This window comes from Balaenoptera ricei, chromosome 2, assembly GCF_028023285.1.
Source record: "Balaenoptera ricei isolate mBalRic1 chromosome 2, mBalRic1.hap2, whole genome shotgun sequence".
Classification (NCBI taxonomy): domain Eukaryota; kingdom Metazoa; phylum Chordata; class Mammalia; order Artiodactyla; family Balaenopteridae; genus Balaenoptera; species Balaenoptera ricei.
The window spans coordinates 111,097,439-111,115,209 of NC_082640.1; the positions used below are offsets into that span (position 1 = coordinate 111,097,439).

Here is a 17,771-nt window from a genome sequence, read left to right on the forward strand (position 1 = left end):
AGAACCAGGAAGGTCCGATTCAATCTGGATGCCAGCAAAACTTGCTCTCAGAGATGCTGGGAGAGAAGAACAAAGCTACATAGTGTATTATATCATCTTAGTTGCTTAAGAACTAGGTACCAGGGAGTGAGACCATTGTAAACCATTGGTTAGTGTCCAGAGAAAGGCGAGGGAGGGGGAACAGCATGCAACCTTGCTGAGCCTGGGGCCCAGGATGTCCAGGGGAGCCATCTGGGGGGAAGTGGCCCACCAATGCATGGGGCCAGCATGAGGGTGTCACCACTTCTAAATGGACTTCTTTGTTTCCAGGCAACGTCCTGCCCTTGGAGAATGCCTGGCCTCACTGGCAGCTGCCATACCAGTGGCATTCCTGGAGCCCACCCTTGACCGCTACAACCCACTCTCAGTCTTCAACACCAAAACCCCCAGGGAGAGGTCTAGTAAGTATCATCCCACAGAGGCCATCACTGATGTGCTTGAAGAAAGCAGCGGGAGGGAAGGCCACGCAGGCAGGGACGGCAGCCTGCAGCACTGTTGCTGGTTCATGTGGTCTGAGAGGGGCCGGGAGGTCAGATCTGGGACCATGTGGCATGTCTCCATCTTGCTGGAAAAGTGGGCACAGGCAAGTACTTTGTTATCGCTAGACTTTGGTTTCATCTTGTGTAAAATGAGGAGACAGTGTAGTTGATTTCTAAATCCCTTGCATCCTAAAAATTCAGGTTCTCCTGTCTTCCCTGGTCTCCGTTCTCTTTCTGCACCTGGGGATGTGACTGCCCTTTACAGTTCCTCTCCAGAGTGTCAGTGGCAGGGGCACAGCTGCACTGATAACCTTGTTACACTCTTCAAGTCCACAGACAGGCCGTGTTTCCAAGGATGATGACCACGTGTTCTCCATCTTCGGGGAAAATAAAAACAGAAAAACACAAGAAAGAACTGAAATTCTACAAGAAAGAGAATTTGACAGGAGTGTTGAGGCACTGAGTTCTAGAACAGTGGTTGGCAAACTCTGGCCACAGGCCTAATCTGGCCCGCTGCTGATTTTTGTAAATGGTGTTTTATTAGAACATGGTCACACCCACTCATTTACATGTTGTCTGCAGCTGCTTTAGCACTGTGTAGGGGAGGAAAAATAATTTTCCCTCTACCCTTCATCGTTCTTGGCTGAGAACCCCCCTACTAAAAAAGACAGAATGACAGGAGAAAAACAAACTTTTACTTATGTACATATGTGTACATAAGGGAGCCCCACAAAGATATGAGACTCAAAAGCCAGCCCAACAATTGAGGTTTATACACCATCCTGATCTAAGGAAAGGGTTAGGAGTCTGGGGCTTCAAAGGGGGTAGCAATTCATGGGAAAGTGAGAAGAGGAAGGATTTGGTAAACAGTTTGCCCTGCCATGCACGTGAGTCTTTCAGAAGAAAAAGTAATCTCGGGCAAGAGCTCTCTTCTGGTACAGGCACTTGTATCTAAGGTAAACTTTCTTTATAAATGCAGATTTTCCTTACAAAAGAGTAACTCTGTTTTCAGACACTCTCCTGGGTCTGCAGTTTCTTAAAAATAATCAGCTCAAAGTAATCCCTCTGCCAAAGGGGCATATTTGGGGGTGGCCCATTCTGCTCCCCTTCAACTGCAGTGACACAGATGAGTAGTGGCAGCAAAGACTGTCGGGCCTGCAATGGCTAACATATTTACTGTCTGACCCCTTTATAGGAAAAGTTTTCCCACCCCCTCTTCTAGGATAACCTAGAAGTGGAATCCAAGGCAGGTGGTAAACTGCTTCTGGAGGGTAGAAGAGAGAGTCCCCATGAATGGATGAATTGTGATCCTGCTGAAGGGCAATGGATTAGAACAGAGGAGCTTCCAGTAGGAACCTTGAATGAAGCTTGGACTCCAGCTGGAAAGAACTACAATGATTTGATGCGACATGAAGCAAAAATTACCACATCATGGGTCTGATCAATATTAAGAAAAACAGATCAAAAAAAATCATAGTAAACCATTTCTAACCAGAACCTATCCTATTCAGAACCAATATTTTCTTAAAATATCGATGCACAGTACCAACAGATGACGAGACTGTGCATCAATTCCATTTGGTTCCAGCCCCCTTTTCAAGCTATCATGGGTCCTAAGGGTTCTAGGAGAGGAAAGGTTCCTGTCACACTTTTCTCTGTCACCACTCTTCTTTCCGTCTAAGAATCCAGAGTACTAATAAGCCCTGGTGGCTTTATTCTCGCTTGCTTTCATTACTTCAGATAAAAGAAGCACGTGACCCCCAGAAAGAATGACCAGGACAATTTAGACAAGACTGTTTAAAGTTCTCTCCCTGAGCTAGAATACAGTGGAGACTAGTGTCCTCAGAGCTCGTCGAGAGAGAAGCATTGCCAAGATGCCTCCACATCCCAAAGTCTCACATGGAGTCTCTCAGTTAATTCCCCAGCCCTCTCAGCCTCATCTCACCCTTCCTCCCCTCTCATGGACTAGGAAAAATATAGTTCCAACCTTGTTTTTCTCTGCCGTCTCATGATTCCGAATGAGTCACATCTTGCAGCTAAAGTAGGAGCTGAACAACTGAGCAGGCTTTGGCAAAGTTGAGGAAGGGCTGTGACATCTGTAGGCAAAAGCAAGCTAAAATGTTGCTCTCCAACTCCAGAGGGACATGGGTCCAGGCATGACAGCGCTGGATACTTATACGTTTATTCTGCTCCAACTGTGATTCAAGAAAAAGTGTGTCTCTGTGTATCACCAACGTGTAGAGCTTGCACCTTGGGAAAGAGAGAGACCTACTCTGCTCTTGAGCTCCCAGAGGTAAGCCCGTGCGCCACAACTACTGAGCCTGCGCTCTAGAGCCCGCGAGCCACAGCTACGGAGCCCACACGCCACAGTACTGAAGCCCACCCACCTAGAGCCCATGCTCCGCAGCAAGAGAAGCCACCACAATGAGAAGCCCGCACACCACAAGGAAGAGCAGCCCCCACTCGCCGCAACTAGAGAAAGACCGTGCACAGCAACGAAGACCCAACGCAGCCAAAAATAAATAAAATCAAATCTTAAAAAAAAAAAATGAATCAACAAAGACTGAATGCTGACCATGTGTATGGCTGTTGAAAAGTAGAGTGTACACAAATACTTATTCTGGGATAACCAGGTTTGCCTGGAGCCAGAGAATGACTGATGGCTTGACGGACTCTGAGAAGGTAGACTTCATTCATTATACAAAATAGGTGGCCTGAGGGACCAAGGAGGGAAAGGAATGTGACAGATAATGTGACGTGACAAATGATGTGAGTCTTTGGTTGAGAAATACAATATGAACTGATTTATCAAGGCTTCAGTCAATTGGGCGTCTCTATTAATTAACAGTTGGTGTTTTGCCAGCAGAGTTACTCATATTAGGAACTCTTCTCTCTTGTAATGTCCTGGAGCATTTTCTGACTCATCCAAAAACTGGAAAAGGTTTAATACTGTTATGTGCTAGATAAAACTAGATAAAATCTTTGGTTATGTGTGGCAGTGGTCTATTAATCAGAATATTAGATTGACCAAAACATCCTACTCACCAGCCAGTTTACTTTCCAAATCCTTATTGGAAAAATCAACCAGAGAGAAAGGAGGTCCAGTTTCCATGCAAGCTGTCTGCCTGTACTACAGAGACGGTGCTCTCTGATGCTGGCTTCTTGAGGGAAGAGCTGCTTGGTGAAGAAAATACTACTTTGGAATCTAACTCAGTGGTTCCCAGTGCTTCTCAGACACTAGCATGTATTAGAATCATTCGAAAGGCTTGTTAAAGAATGCCAAGTCCTGCCCCTAGAGTCTCTAATTCAGTAAGTCTGGATTCTGAAGGTCCTAACAAGTTTCCAGGTGATGCTGCCACTGCGGGTGGGAGGATTTCGCTTTGAGAACCACTGATCTAGCAGATGGAAGTCCAGTGTGTTCCAATGGTCCCCTCTTACATTCTTATGTCTGATTCTGATAGGACCCAGCTGAGCTCTTTTTCAGGTAGATAACTCAGCAGCATTCATTCTGCGGGTTTATTACGTGGCATTTGAAGAACAAAACACCAAGTAAATCACAAATGTTTCTTCCCCTCGAGGACCAATTACATATAAATAACTTTTAAAGGTCATTGTAATGACTCCAGCGAAGCAACCTCAAGCAACTCTGTGTTTCTCTTACGTAGGGAAAAAAAGTGTCCATGATGATGTATTGTCGATGTGACATCTAAACACACACACGCCCTGAGCCTTCTCACGTATAATTTTATAGCAAACAGTTGTAAACTTCAGTCGCATCTGTGGCAGTTGGCAATGTTCTGTGTGCAGAGCTTGAAGGTAGAATGTTTGACTGTACTGTTCGTACCTATTGATTCTGACACTGTATGTGTCAAATGATTTTGTTTGTGAGAGTCTCCCCAGACTCCCAGGTTGATGTCACCCCTGATTCTTGTTGCTCTGCAGCAAGGTACAGGCTGGACTTGTTCTCTGCAAATGACCAGCATTGGCAGTGGATCGTGTCTAACCTGTATAATTCCCTTACGCTGTAAATCATAGGAGTTCGATGTTCTTTGGCTTTCATGCTACTAGTCTTTTTTTTTTTTTTTTTAATTTATTTATTATTTATTTTTGGCTGTGTTGGGTCTTCGTTTCTGTGCGAGGGCTTTCTCTAGTTGCGGCAAGCGGGGGCCACTCTTCATCGCGATGCGCGGGCCTCTCACTATCGTGGCCTCTCCTGTTGCGGAGCACAGGCTCCAGACGCGCAGGCTCAGTAGTTGTGGCGCACGGGCCCAGTTGCTCCACGGCATGTGGGATCTTCCCAGACCAGGGCTCGAACCCGTGTCCCCTGCATTGGCAGGCAGACTCTCAACCACTGCGCCACCAGGGAAGCCCTACTAGTCCTTTTGAATTGTCTGGATTTAAAGGACATTGGTTCACTCCTAACTTCCAAGGAAGAGAGATCTGTAGTCTTCTACCTGCCGAAAGGCCATACCGATAGCAACAGAAAATCACAGTTAGGGAAAGGGTGTTAGCACCTCACAGGGCCTGCTCCATAGCAGGGAGGCTCTTCCAAGTCCCTCACTGTGCAGCTGCACACCATCTCCTAGAACCACTTGTAACAGCTACAGATTCATTGTCTCCAAGGCAGCCAGGATTATTCTGGATCTCTGCTCCAGGCAGGACAATTATGACAGAAATCAAGACAGTCCCTTCAATTGGCCAATATTCCTAAAGGCCAAAGAATTTGCAGTGGCCTCTTATTCATTAACCCTTCCATTCCTATAGACTTAAAATCTAGAAAAGAGAGAGACTTCACACCAGCAGTAACCCCATGGCAAAGGGCCTGCGGGCACAACCCAATTCACTAAACGGCACATTTTATTTAAAGTTTCTGCTTTGTCCTTTGAAATTCATGAGAACTTTACACTTTACTTCTAATATCAAAAAGAATTTCCTCAAATCTTCTAGTGGATCTAATAGGCTCCACTAGTGGATCTAAAATGCACCACATTTTCCTGTTGCTTCTCTGACTCCCTAGCCCCCCTGGTGTCTGATGCTTCGGCCCCACTGTGAGAAGTTTGGCCTGTGGGTGGAGTCTGCAATGAGCTGCCTCCCAGGCCCAGGCGGACCCTGGGGGCTATGACATAAATGGACGCTCTGCAGAGCTTTTGGCCTGTGCTTCTTTTCAACCATGCCCCGCCCTGCCACTCAGAGCCCTTGTTTTCGTCTCACCCATCAGGAACCTCAGGATGTTTCTTGTCTTCTCCTCCTGTCTTGGAGGGAAAGAGTGTCCTTTGCCTTAAGAAGAACAAGACAGATATCCCCTTGGCTTCTTCTGTTTGCTATTCTTGTATCTGACAACGTTTAATGTTGAACTCTGTCATCATCTCATCCTGTCTTTCCTCGATCAGTGAAGTGACCTCAGTCACTCAGTGTGAGGAAGAGATAGGACTGACTCACTATTCCTTGCACATAAACCTTCAGAAACAAAAAGGTTTAAGTGAATGACAAGAGGTCTTGGCAAAGGTTACTTCAGGTCATCAGTAACTTCTTTTGTAAACTCAGAAATCAATGTATGTGCAAAGCTTTCTTCCCCGAAATTTCAACTGGATGGAAAGTGTTGTCTCTGGTGCAGCTGAAAGAATCTTTGATGCAAGATGTTTCTTTTTCCTTTTTGAAACAGTACAGACATCCAGGTGACCGAACCACAAATTGGCAACTCAGCACCGATGGGTTGCTTTTCTCCTCCTAGTCCTGCCTTTCCTGCAGTGCATGCACTGAGGGCAGGATGGAGAAGCAAGAGACTGACTGTATCACAGAGAAGTTTTATGAAATGTCCCTCGGCCATGTCTCTGTTATGCTCCTTTAAGATTCAGTTTAAGTGTTTTAACCTGAATATGACATCTAGAAGATAACCCAGCCTCTGGAAGCTTCAGTCTTTACAAAGGCAGCAGGAGAGCAAAAGCTCCTCTGTATCCGGAGCTTACTTGTTTGAGGCTCTGGGGTGGAAAATTATGTCTAAAGACCAAAGGAGGGGTGGACAGAGAGAGAGAAGGTTGCACTATTTGTGCTTTTGAATTACTGTCCCTTTATTCTTCCTGTACCCTCTCGGTCAGTTCTGGGGATGCCAGACACGGTGGAGGAGATGTGCCCTGACATCCCCCAGCTGGAAGGCCTGATGAAGGAAATCAACGACCTGGCCGAGTCAGGGGCCCGGTACACGGAGATGCCCCACGTCATCGAGGTGATCTTGCCCATGCTGTGCAACTACCTGTCCTACTGGTGGGAGCGGGGGCCTGAGCACCTGCCCCCCAGCACAGGGCCCTGGTGCACCAAGGTCACCTCTGAACACCTCAGTGTCATCCTGGGCAACATTCTGAAAATCATCAACAACAACCTGAGCATCGATGAGGCCTCCTGGATGAAGCGCATTGCAGGTACCACACATGCCTTTCCTCCCCGGCCCCGGCCCCAGCACCAAGACGCCTGGACTCTCTTTTCTTCTCTTAGTCTATCTTTAAGCTATTCCCCCTCCCCGCATTTAGTTATTTAACAGTGAAAAGAATTGACTTATTCCCCTGTAGAGCTTCCTGGAGCAAATGCTCCTGCCTAACTCCCCAACTAATCCAGGTCCCTCGAATCTCCAGGAAGCCCTTCTTGATAAACTCTACCCGAATCCCATGATCATTGCTTATTTGCTTTTGGTACTTAAGAATTCCATTTGCTCTTACAGTAATAATTGTCCATATTTTCTTGGTAAGTGATCCTGCGTGTTTTCCACACGTACAAAACTCACTCCCATCTGGGCTGTACTCTAAGTTTCTAGCATTTGTATTTCACGTTATGCTTCCTAAGACACTCTCTAACTTAGGTTCACAGTAGCCTCACTTGGATTTCCGTCCTGTTTTGTACTCCTCCTTGCATGCAGTAGGCTCTTAATGAATGTTGTTAGCTGATTTTCTGCTCCTGAAACAACTCCAAAAGAGGAGAGGCTTGGAAAATTAATAACCACACTTTCCACAGTCAGGAAACCGTGAATATTTTAGTGTCCTCTGTCAGAGAGTCGAGAAGACAGAAGCTAAAGCAAAGTCATTGCCTTTGAGGGACCTGCAGTTTTGATGGACCATGGCTGTTTCACCCCTACAATCTCCTAACCATAAAACACAGCAGTGGGATCAGTGGTAGCTATTAGCTTCCTGGACAAATGAGTAGATATTCCAAGGAAGAAAACTTCTACCCCCTTCCTGTCTCTGAAGTGAACTTCAAATTATAAATACTTTGGGTACTGATGGCTCCTAGACAGTATAGGCCTCTGGGAACATAAGAGTAGATAAAGCTGGCGTTCCTTTCTTACCTATTAGCCCAAGAATATTGTTAACCCTAAGGCAATTTGTTGAGGAGCTCTAATTTCTACATCTGGATTAAGGGAAGGAAGGTAATCAAAGGATGGACTCCCTTAGCTTCCCCAGAGGTGCAATGGAAAGATGTCACAGCACACTGATGGGAACTGAACTTGACCTGTTATTTCACAGGTGAACCCAGATCTCATTCAGTTAGGCCACTTCATTCCTGGTGCCTAAACAAAGTCCATTTTAAATAGCAACCTCAAATCACCCATATCTGGAACAGCCATTCCGATTCCAGGTCCAAAGCAGAAATGCAGCCCAGTGAAGGCTGGAGTGTGAAATGTGAGCCATCACAGTGTTGTTTCGACCTGTTGGTTAATGCTTCTCAGCAGAGAACTGTTTTTGCCTTCTCTTTCTAAAACAGCCTTATTTATGAAAGCAAAAAATAAGGTAAAGTGAGATTAAAAAGAAAAAGTGCTGGATTATAGGCTGTTTCCAATTGAAACTCCCTACATTAAAGAACCTTTGAAATACACAAAATACGCAATGCACTTTGTGAATGGTTCATGACTCTTGAGAATTTTATTTCACTTATCTTTAAATAATTACTCTGATTCTCATCTTTATTATGAATTAGACCAATAGGATATTCCATTTAAGAAACTTGATGAGACATGTAAGTTTTATCTTTCTCTTCAAGAAGTCTGGAATCATAGTTGCAGATCCCACTGATTGCTTGTTTCTGCTCATTGGCTTCTAGTGGCCACCCCAGTCTGCCTCTCAGTTTATTATAGATGATAGTAGTTTCTCTGCTTTTCTCAGGGCCCAGAGGAGTCCCCAGGCAGTAGGTTGGCATTTCTCAAGTCCTGGGGGCTGAGAACTGTGGTTGGGTCCATATATTTTTAACAAGAGATTTTTCTATAAACCAGAAAGCGTAGTATTGAGTGCCTACTCTTGACTCAGCACAGTGTTGGTTATTATGAATAAAAGGTTTATAATCTAGCCAAAACCAACATGAATGTACTCTAAAATGAAACAAGATAGTCTGTTATGAAGAGCTCAGAGGTATAGCAAACGCCATACGTGTAGAGTTAAAGGGTGGCAAGGTTTCCCCATGGCCTAGAGAAGCAGAACAGGAATAGAGACCTTCTCCTGTAGCTCCACCCCCGCCCCCAGCAACTGAGGCTTCATGAGATGGAAGTGCCAAGCAGAGGATGAAGGAAGGGCAAGTGCCATCCTGAGTTGATGGCTTTTCACAGCCTCACCTTTGAGTATCACTTCTTTCCTTTCATCGATTGTCATAACATGCACAGTGAGGGGGAGGCCCTTTGTTTGCAAACACAGTGTATGCCCAGCCAATCATCAGCAAGGCCAGGGCGGACCTGCTAAGAAGCCACTTCATCCCAACTCTGGAGAAGCTGAAGAAGAAGGCTGTCAAGACTGTGCAGGAGGAGGAGCAGCTGAAAGCCGACAGCAGAGGGGACACCCAGGAGGCAGAGCTCCTCATCCTGGATGAGTTTGCCGTCCTCTGCAGAGACCTCTATGCCTTCTACCCCATGCTGATCCGCTACGTGGACAACAACAGGTACGGAGGAGGCCTAGGCAAGTCCCCAGGCTGGAGAGACGGTACTGGGTTTTGTTACAGGTGAGAGAGGGAGGTCACAGCTGCCACCACCGGTGCCCCTCCCCCACAGAATCCCTGGTGTGGGACCTCTGGGCAGTGCTTTTCCTTGGCCAGTGATTCTACATGGTCAGCGGCATGGCCACCCCTTCCATCTTCACAGGCCACCACAGGGAAGAGGGAGTTAGTCGAATAAGGGCAGCAGCGACCCACTTCTGCCCCTCTGCTGCTCTGTCACACATTCATTCACCAGACATTACTGACTGTGTGTCAGGCACTGTTGGAGGCATTAGGGGACAAGAAAGAGATGTTGGCCCAGGGAGCTTTCATTCCGGCAGGGGAGTGGGGCGAGCAGACAATGAACAAAATAAATACTTGCATATTTATAATATACTTACCTATATACTTATATATTTACTTATACACTTTACTTATAATTTACTTATCTAAGTAAATTATACAAGCAAAGTAAAGGGAATTAGGAGTGCCAGGGTGGCTGTTTTAAAAGAATGTTAACTGAGAAAGCGACATTTGAACACTGACCCGAAGGAGGTGAGGTCGGGAACACTGCAGGTCTGGGGAAGGGTTATGTTCCCAGGAAAAGGAAGCATCTGGTGCAAGCCCTGAGGAAGGGGTGTGTGTTGGGATGTTCAGGGGATCACGAGGAGGCCAGTACAGCTGGAGAAGAGTGAGGGGTGAGGAGAGCAGCACGAGACGTCCGAGAAGCCATCTCCTCTCCACGGGGCCAGGGCTTCTCCTCTGAGCGAGATGAGCAGTTGGTGCAGGTTTGAAGATAAGCTGTGATGTGATCTGACTCAGTCTTTGAACGCTGTGGTGAGGGATCAGGGCAAATAAGGAAGTGAGGAGACCGGCCGAGAGGCTCACGGTGACCCAGTCAAGAGCTGAGGGTGCAGAGCGGGCTCGTGGTGCCAGGGCTGGGGCAGAGGATGGGGAGCCCCTGCATGATGGGGCTGGGGTTTCCTTTCAGAGTCCTGAAAATGTTCTGAAACTAGATAGTGATGGTTGTACTAAATGTTGCTAATGAGTAATTTTATGTTACGTATATTTTACCACAATTAAAAAGAAAAAAAAAAAGAGTTGGTGGTGGCTGGGACCAGGCTGGTAGCAATGAAGGTTGACAGAAGATGTCAGATTCTGGGCCTGTTTTAAAGGTAGAGCCCTTGGGACCTGCAGATTGGGAATAAGAGAAAAGAGGGGAGTCAAAGATGACTCTGGGCAAATGGAAGGATGGAGTTCCCAGCAGTTGAGTTGGGGAGGATTGTGGATACAGAAGTTTTTTTAGGGCAAGATCAGGATGTCACTTTCAGTCGTGTTAAATTTGAGTTTCCTCTTCAATACAAAAATGAAAATGTTGAGTGGGCAGTTGAATATATGAGTCCAGAGTTCAGGAGGGAGGTCTGGTGTAGACATGAGAATTTGAGAGTCACCTACACGCTGATATGTGGTCTTTGAGCGACATGAGACTGGATGAGTTAAATAAAGGCTTGAGAGGGACAGAGAAGAGTTCTAAGGACTGAGCCCGTGTGCTCAGGTCAGGCAGAAGAGAAGGAACCCGTGAGTGAGACTGAGAGGGAACCACCAGTGAGACGGGAGGAAACCAACAGCATGTTGTGTCCTGGATGCCAACTTCACAAGGGATTTCCAGGAGGAAAGAATGATGATGAATGAAGGTTATTGATGACCTTGACAAGAGCAGTTTCAATGGAGCGATGGAGATGAGGACCTCTTCGGAGCAGGTTGGAAGAGAATGGGAGAAAAGGACTTGGAGATAGCAGTACAGACAACTAGTTCAAGGAGTTTTAACTGTAAAGGGGAACAGAGAAACGGGCTGCTAGCTGGGGGAAGAAGTAGGCTCGAGAGGAGAGTTTTTGAGATAGAGAAGGTGCTTGGAGGTTTGAGGAGGAAGGAGGCAGGGCCCAGGGAGAGCAGGAGAGCGGGTGGGCCAGGGAAGTGTGTGGGATCGCCGGGCTGCATCCAGGGCCCCACCTGAGATCTGCGGTCGTGAATTTAAAGTGGGACCCGTTGGCAAGTCGTGTTTTTCTCCAGCCAGTTTGGCTGCCAGGTACAGGCCCAGACTGGGAAGAGAGTTGGGGCTTTGCAAAATGAGTGTGACGAAGAAAAATGGGTTAGGGAGTTGAGGGTGTATATAATAGGGTAATTGTAAAGGTTGGCCATGGAATTTAAGCTGGATGAGGGGGAAATGAAGGCATAGTAGCCTAATGTTCATGAACAGGCAAAGGAACAAAGTACTGTTGGTCCCAGGGGAAGGCGAAGACCGAATAGATGTTTTTATTATACCACACCCTCTTAAAGCTTAGAGGCCTAAAATGTAAGTTTGGGAAGGTTTAATTTTAAAATACTCCATTGTAGATACTGAAAAGACCTAGGGATATTGGGGGGAACATTGCTGACTTTTTGAGTGGTATGCCATTCTGTCATGGGCAAGGAATAGGTCTGGATATGCCCATTTTAGCATTTATTTCATAAGGTAAATTGTACTTACTGTTTAAAATATTTACTTAAGATTACTTATATTTAGCTTTGCAAAATAAACATCTTACACACACTATATATAAGTGTGTGTGTATGTGTGTGTGTGTGTGTGTGTGTATGTATGAAATTCCTTACCTATCTGTGGGGAATTTTACTCACTGTCTCAAAAGAAATCCTGCTTTCAGGGTCATCATTTTAGTCATTTCTGATAACATAATTATGCTATCAGGTTAGCGAAGGAATTTGTCAGAGTTTGAGGTGAAAACAGAAATGAAAGTAGAGTAAGGTTGCCCCTGGAATAGCTCTTTAACTGCATTTGTCACTATTGACGATCAAGATGCAAAATAGAGTGTTCCACTTACACGTTGTTTGACAGTTGCTAAAAATGGCAATGCCAGAGAGTCTTTGAGATCATCATTAATTCATTCATCCCCGCTTTTCAACCCTTTCTTCCCTGAACACCAGGGAGCATTATGGCCATCTGAGCCTCGCTTAGAAATCCTTCCTTCCTGTGTGTGTGCCTTTACCTTCTTCAAGTTCTTTCTTCACCCAAAAGAATTGGCTGGCTTGGAAGCACGGGACTGTGGAGTTGGCAGGAACAATAGAGGTCAGCTCATCTTACCTATAACTGGATGAATCAATACCCTCTTCCCTTTCCTAGCGGTGCATTTCCTGCCTGATTACCCACCACGGTTATGGACGACAGGTACAGCCATACTGTGTGTGTCTTCCCACTCTAGTTTCAGACAGTTAAAGCCATTTTTGTTCACCTCTTTCTCATTCATTTTTTTTCTTCCAGTTTTATTGAGATGTAATTGACACACAGCCCTCTGTAAGTGTAAGGTAGACAACAGAACGATTCGACTTATATACATCATGAAATGCTTACAGTAAGTTTAGTGAATATCCATCACCTCACACAGATACAAAATAAAAGACATGAAAAAGTATTTTTTCCTTGTGATGAGGACTGTTGGGATTTACGCTCTTAACTTCCATATATAACATACAGTGTTAATTAGATTAATCATGTTGCACCTTCCACCCCCTAGGACTTATTTATCTTATAACTGGAAGTTTATACCTTTAGCCACCTTCATCCAATTCCCCTTCTCCCCACTTTGAACCGTTTTTGAGTTCAGATCTGTATCTCCTATCAACTCTGATTTTGCTCTCTTGAGCCACACAAAACTACTCCAATCTCTCTTGCGGCAGCTCTTTAAACATTGAAGACAGCCATCTTGTCCTGTCCTCTCCTGTTTTCTCTCGTCATATTAAACCTTTGGACTTCCTTCAGCCCTGTCACAGCAGTGTTCCGAGTCTCTTTGACATCTGAAACAGTCTTCTGAAGAGAAGCTTCTGTGGGTCAGTGTTGAACCTGAAGCTGCCCCAGAATAAGCAAGAGCTCCAAGCGTGCCGTGGCCCGAGCAGGGCGAATCAGGGCTCCATCTCCTCATGCCAGGAGATTATACATCAGCATAGGTTCAGCAAACCTCTCTACACAAGGCAGCAGCGTCTCAGCCTTCTTTCTGGAAATTAGACACACTCTGAACAGAAACGAACAACTTTAAATAGTACAATTTTGGGTGAAAACCCATCTCACAAACTGTTGAAGGGAATCCAAGTAAATCCTGTGTGGTGACCACCTCAGGCTGTATCCTCTACAAGAGGCTCAGGAACAAGGCAGAGATAAAGCTCTTACCTCTTAGTCAGACAACCTGACCGTGAATATAGGAACATGGCTTTACTTTCTTTCAAAACCTGATAACTGGCTTTACTTTCTTCGAAAACCTGCTAAGTTGGCATTTTGACAATAGCAGTCTAACTCTCCTTTATTCTCCTGCTTTTTGTTTCTGTTTTACCTCTAAACCCAGCCGTCTTCCCCACCTACAGCTTTGCATTTCCCAGCTGCCTTTTGGTAGCATGCAGAGCAGATGATAAAAGAAACCCACAGGTTGGCTAAGTACCTCCAAAAGGATCAAATGCCTGAATGTTGAGAAAGGTCTGAGTTCTGTGGAAGGCTGGGAGCAGGGAGGAGAGAGTCTGGTTACATCATTTGGGGGTAGGAAGTATACGGGCACGTTGGAGAGGCAAGGTCAGTATCTTCTGTCCTCCTGCAAATACTGACTTCATCTGGTTTGAGAGGTGCAGAGAGTTTACGTGCCTGGGGGAAAACATTTAATGGTGGGTTCATGTGTACCCACCATTCTGAACCTGAAGAAAGAACCTCACTAAAGACAAAGAGTAAAAATCTGCCTCTTGGAAGAAGGGTGTTGAAAACAAAATTCATTCAGCTGAAACTGCATTCCCATATGAAGGCAATGGTATGCAAAGCCTCTCCTTTCTCCTGTGAGCAGTGAGCAAATGTTTACCTGAGATTTTGCTTTCAGTGTTCCTGCGACTCACTCCCTGTGGCTGTGCTTTTCCTCAGCGGGATAGGATGTGACCCCTTGCTTCTTCCCACTCAAGGCATAGTGCAAGCCTATAAAGCACATTTAAACCAAAACGCTACAGAAGGAACAGCTGGCGGTTCTGATAAAACCTGACACTTGACCCTGAAAAAGCGCTCCTGAAAAATCAATATGAAAGAAATCAAAAAGCGTTACCAATATCAAGCCTCGAGTTCAGATTGCATTTGGCTTCTAGTGATGGATACCTTATAGAATGGCTTAAATTAGAAGTTAAATCTCACACATGAAGGAAGTCCAGAGATAGCCAGTCCATGGCCAGTATGGTTGCTCCTCATTAGAAACCCTCACTCCTCTGTCTTTCTGTCCTTAACGTTGGCTTCCATGTTCAAAGCCACTTCAGGTGCAACGTGCCAATTAGAGTTTGAGCTGTCATATTTTCATTCCAGAGAGGAAGTAGAAAGGCAAAAGGGCACCTTCAGCTATCTGATCCTTTTTAGAGAGCTTTTCCGGAAGGCTCATCCAACAACTTCCTCTTCCATCTCATTGATCAGAACTTAGTTCCACGGCTGTCCCTCGAGGGGGGCTGGGTAAGGTGACCTTCAGCAGGGCACAATGCCACCCGGAGTAAAATGGGGCTTTGTGCCTAAGGAAGAAGAGGAGAATGAGTGTTGGGCAGACCACCTGTAGTGTCTGCCTATAAAGGAGAGGCTAGTTGAGGTAGAAAACAAGGAAGGTTAGACAAGAATGCCCATGAGGCTGGAACTCAGGGCAGGAAGGAATTGAGGAGATGAGAAAGGAATCCAGAGGTGGTCTTGGCCTCATGAGTCTTCACCTTTCTTCCTTAGCCTGGTGCCTTCCATGAATGGGCAGAAGGTACAGGTTGCTCTGAACAATTCAGTCTGATGTCCCAGGGCTTAGGGAACTGGCTTTTTGATAGCTATTACCATGCATACACCAAGGGACATTAGGTTTTTTAGACCATTCATGACAGCCCCAAAGTTTTCTTTCTTTTTTTTTTTTAAAAAAACATGTAGTAAAGAAACAAATTTTTTTTTAATTTTATTTATTTATTTATTTATGGCTGTGTTGGGTCTTCGTTTCTGTGCGAGGGCTTTCTCTAGTTGCGACAAGCACGGGCCACTCTTCATCGCGGTTCGCGGGCCTCTCACTATCGTGGCCTCTCTTGTTGCGGAGCACAGGCTCCAGACGCGCAGGCTCAGTAATTGTGGCTCACGGGCCTAGTCGCTCCGCGGCATGTGGGATCCTTCCAGACCAGGGCTCGAACCCGTGTCCCCTGCATTGGCAGGCAGATTCTCAACCACTGCGCCACCAGGGAAACCCCCAAAGTTTTCTTTAAGAAAGACGATAGACAATTTAATTTCTAATGTGTTACTTTATGCAGATATTTACTCACCCAGCCGTTTCAAAATATAATTTAATTCAAATGCACAAGATAGAGGCAAGACAACTTTTAGGAAATGACTGAATTCTACTGCAATTTAGCCTTCTTGCCGCCACTGTGAAATTTACCTAGCCTAGTATTTTTTTTAAAAATGAGTAATGCCTATTTATAGGGAATTTGCAGACCATTTCAAAGGGCATGGGAGATGTTTGGTCTCTGCCTATACACTTTAAATAACAGTTAAAAAAATTATTATCTTACAGATTTCATTCATAAAAGTGGCTTTGAAAGGAAGACGGGCAAGGCCTGAACTGTTTATGCAGTGCTCACAATTTCAGAGGCTTGACAAGATTAGATGTCATAGTGACCAAGACTTTCCTAGTCTTGCTAGCCTTGAGGATTAAAGGAGGCCTGTCCCAAAACTTAGAATGTAACCTTGATCACCTCTTCAGTTTAAAGGACAAAAAAAACCTTACCTTTGACCATTTTGAAATGTTGATTTCTGACATCTGTTTGCTAAGAGAATCCTGGAATCCTTTGGTAAAATGGAAATGATTATTGTAGGTCTTCAAAGATACCTACAACAGTTACACGCCTATATCTAAGCATGCAAGGAATATATTGATATTTAGTCTCTCTGAAGATTGCCTCCTATGGGAATGCAATTTTATCTGGATAAATGTGTGCATCTGATGTCGGTATAATTTTTAGAGTGTGACTCTTCCAATCATTGCTGAATTCCACGTGCATATGCATTTATCTTTCACCTCAGATCTAATTGGCTCAAAAGCCCCGATGCTGACTCTGACCAGCTCTTCCGCATGGTGGCAGAGGTCTTCATCCTGTGGTGTAAATCTCACGTAAGCACACATGGGGGCCCTGGATTTAGAGTTGGTGGTGAAAGGTACACCTCAACTTTCTTGTAATGTTTGCTTTTTTATTTCCCCCCACTTAGAACTTCAAGAGGGAAGAGCAGAATTTTGTGATTCAGAACGAAATTAATAATTTGGCATTTTTAACTGGAGACAGCAAAAGCAAGATGTCAAAAGTAAGTCCATAGAAATCAATTCCAAAGACTCTCCAAACTTGACCTAAGCTACATATCTTGGGTGTATGAAGGGATTAGTTCCTACTGCATTTAGGTCAAACCACAGAAACCAACAGGTCCACTGTTCTTTCTTTGAGAATGAGCCAGAAGAAACTGCTCTCAAGTAAGCACGGTCATCACATTTTATGAATAAGTAGCTGCTCTGTGCGTCAAAAAGTTTAAGTTTCAAGACTTGCCGAAGGCATTCGAGAGGTCTCCAAAACAAAAGCTGCTGTTACTTGTTTTAAAATAGAACTACTTGCTGTGTAGAAAAGCTGCAAAAATACATGTGCCTAGAGCCACCTTTTAATTAGCTGTGAGGACATTGCCTTGCTCTGAAGATTTCGTAGACACATATTCTTACAGTTCACTTATTTTCTTCCTATCTTGAACATCTAATAGCTGCTTTATTTCAGCTGTGCTGACCTCTTAATGCCTTCTGTTTATTCTCCAAGTGAGTTGCACTCAGAAACCCAAACATTTGTCCATCCCCCTGCAGGGAAATGTTTGAAAGAGGGCGTTCCAAACCTCTGTCTGAAAACAGAGTCACCTACAGGGAGGGTGTCGCAGTATTGAATACAGGAGGGGGAGCCGGCCTCCGGGTTCCCCCTGAGTCAGCTCTGCACAGTTAGGTTTTGCTGCTTTTATTGGAGAGAATTCTCAGACACACTCCTTTAGGTGTACACACAAAAACAAGGCTTACTTAAATGTGCTGTTTCGTTCCCGGCTGTCATGGCTTACCTGGACTCTCTTCCCCTGAGAAGCATGCCTGGGTGAGGGTTGACTGTACTGTCACGTATAAGAGACGTGTGACACCTGAGGTGTGCATCTCTCTCACTGCTGGTACAGTGCTGTCTCTGAGGACCAGGAAGGTGGAGTGTGCACGGGAACCC

The 17,771-nt window shown here is 45.2% G+C and overlaps 1 protein-coding gene across 4 annotated transcripts in view; it reads left to right on the forward strand.

Annotated features, from left to right (window-relative positions):
- Positions 1 to 17,771, forward strand: part of RYR3 (ryanodine receptor 3) — a 553,341-nt gene that overhangs the window by 473,648 nt on the left and 61,922 nt on the right. For all 4 annotated transcript variants that reach the window (XM_059913701.1, XM_059913702.1, XM_059913703.1 and 1 more), the window contains exons 65-69: positions 310 to 440; positions 6,614 to 6,934; positions 9,188 to 9,428; positions 16,564 to 16,651; positions 16,747 to 16,839. In XM_059913701.1, the coding sequence (XP_059769684.1) occupies positions 310 to 440; positions 6,614 to 6,934; positions 9,188 to 9,428; positions 16,564 to 16,651; positions 16,747 to 16,839 (874 nt within the window). The remainder of the gene's footprint in view (positions 1 to 309; positions 441 to 6,613; positions 6,935 to 9,187; positions 9,429 to 16,563; positions 16,652 to 16,746; positions 16,840 to 17,771) is intronic.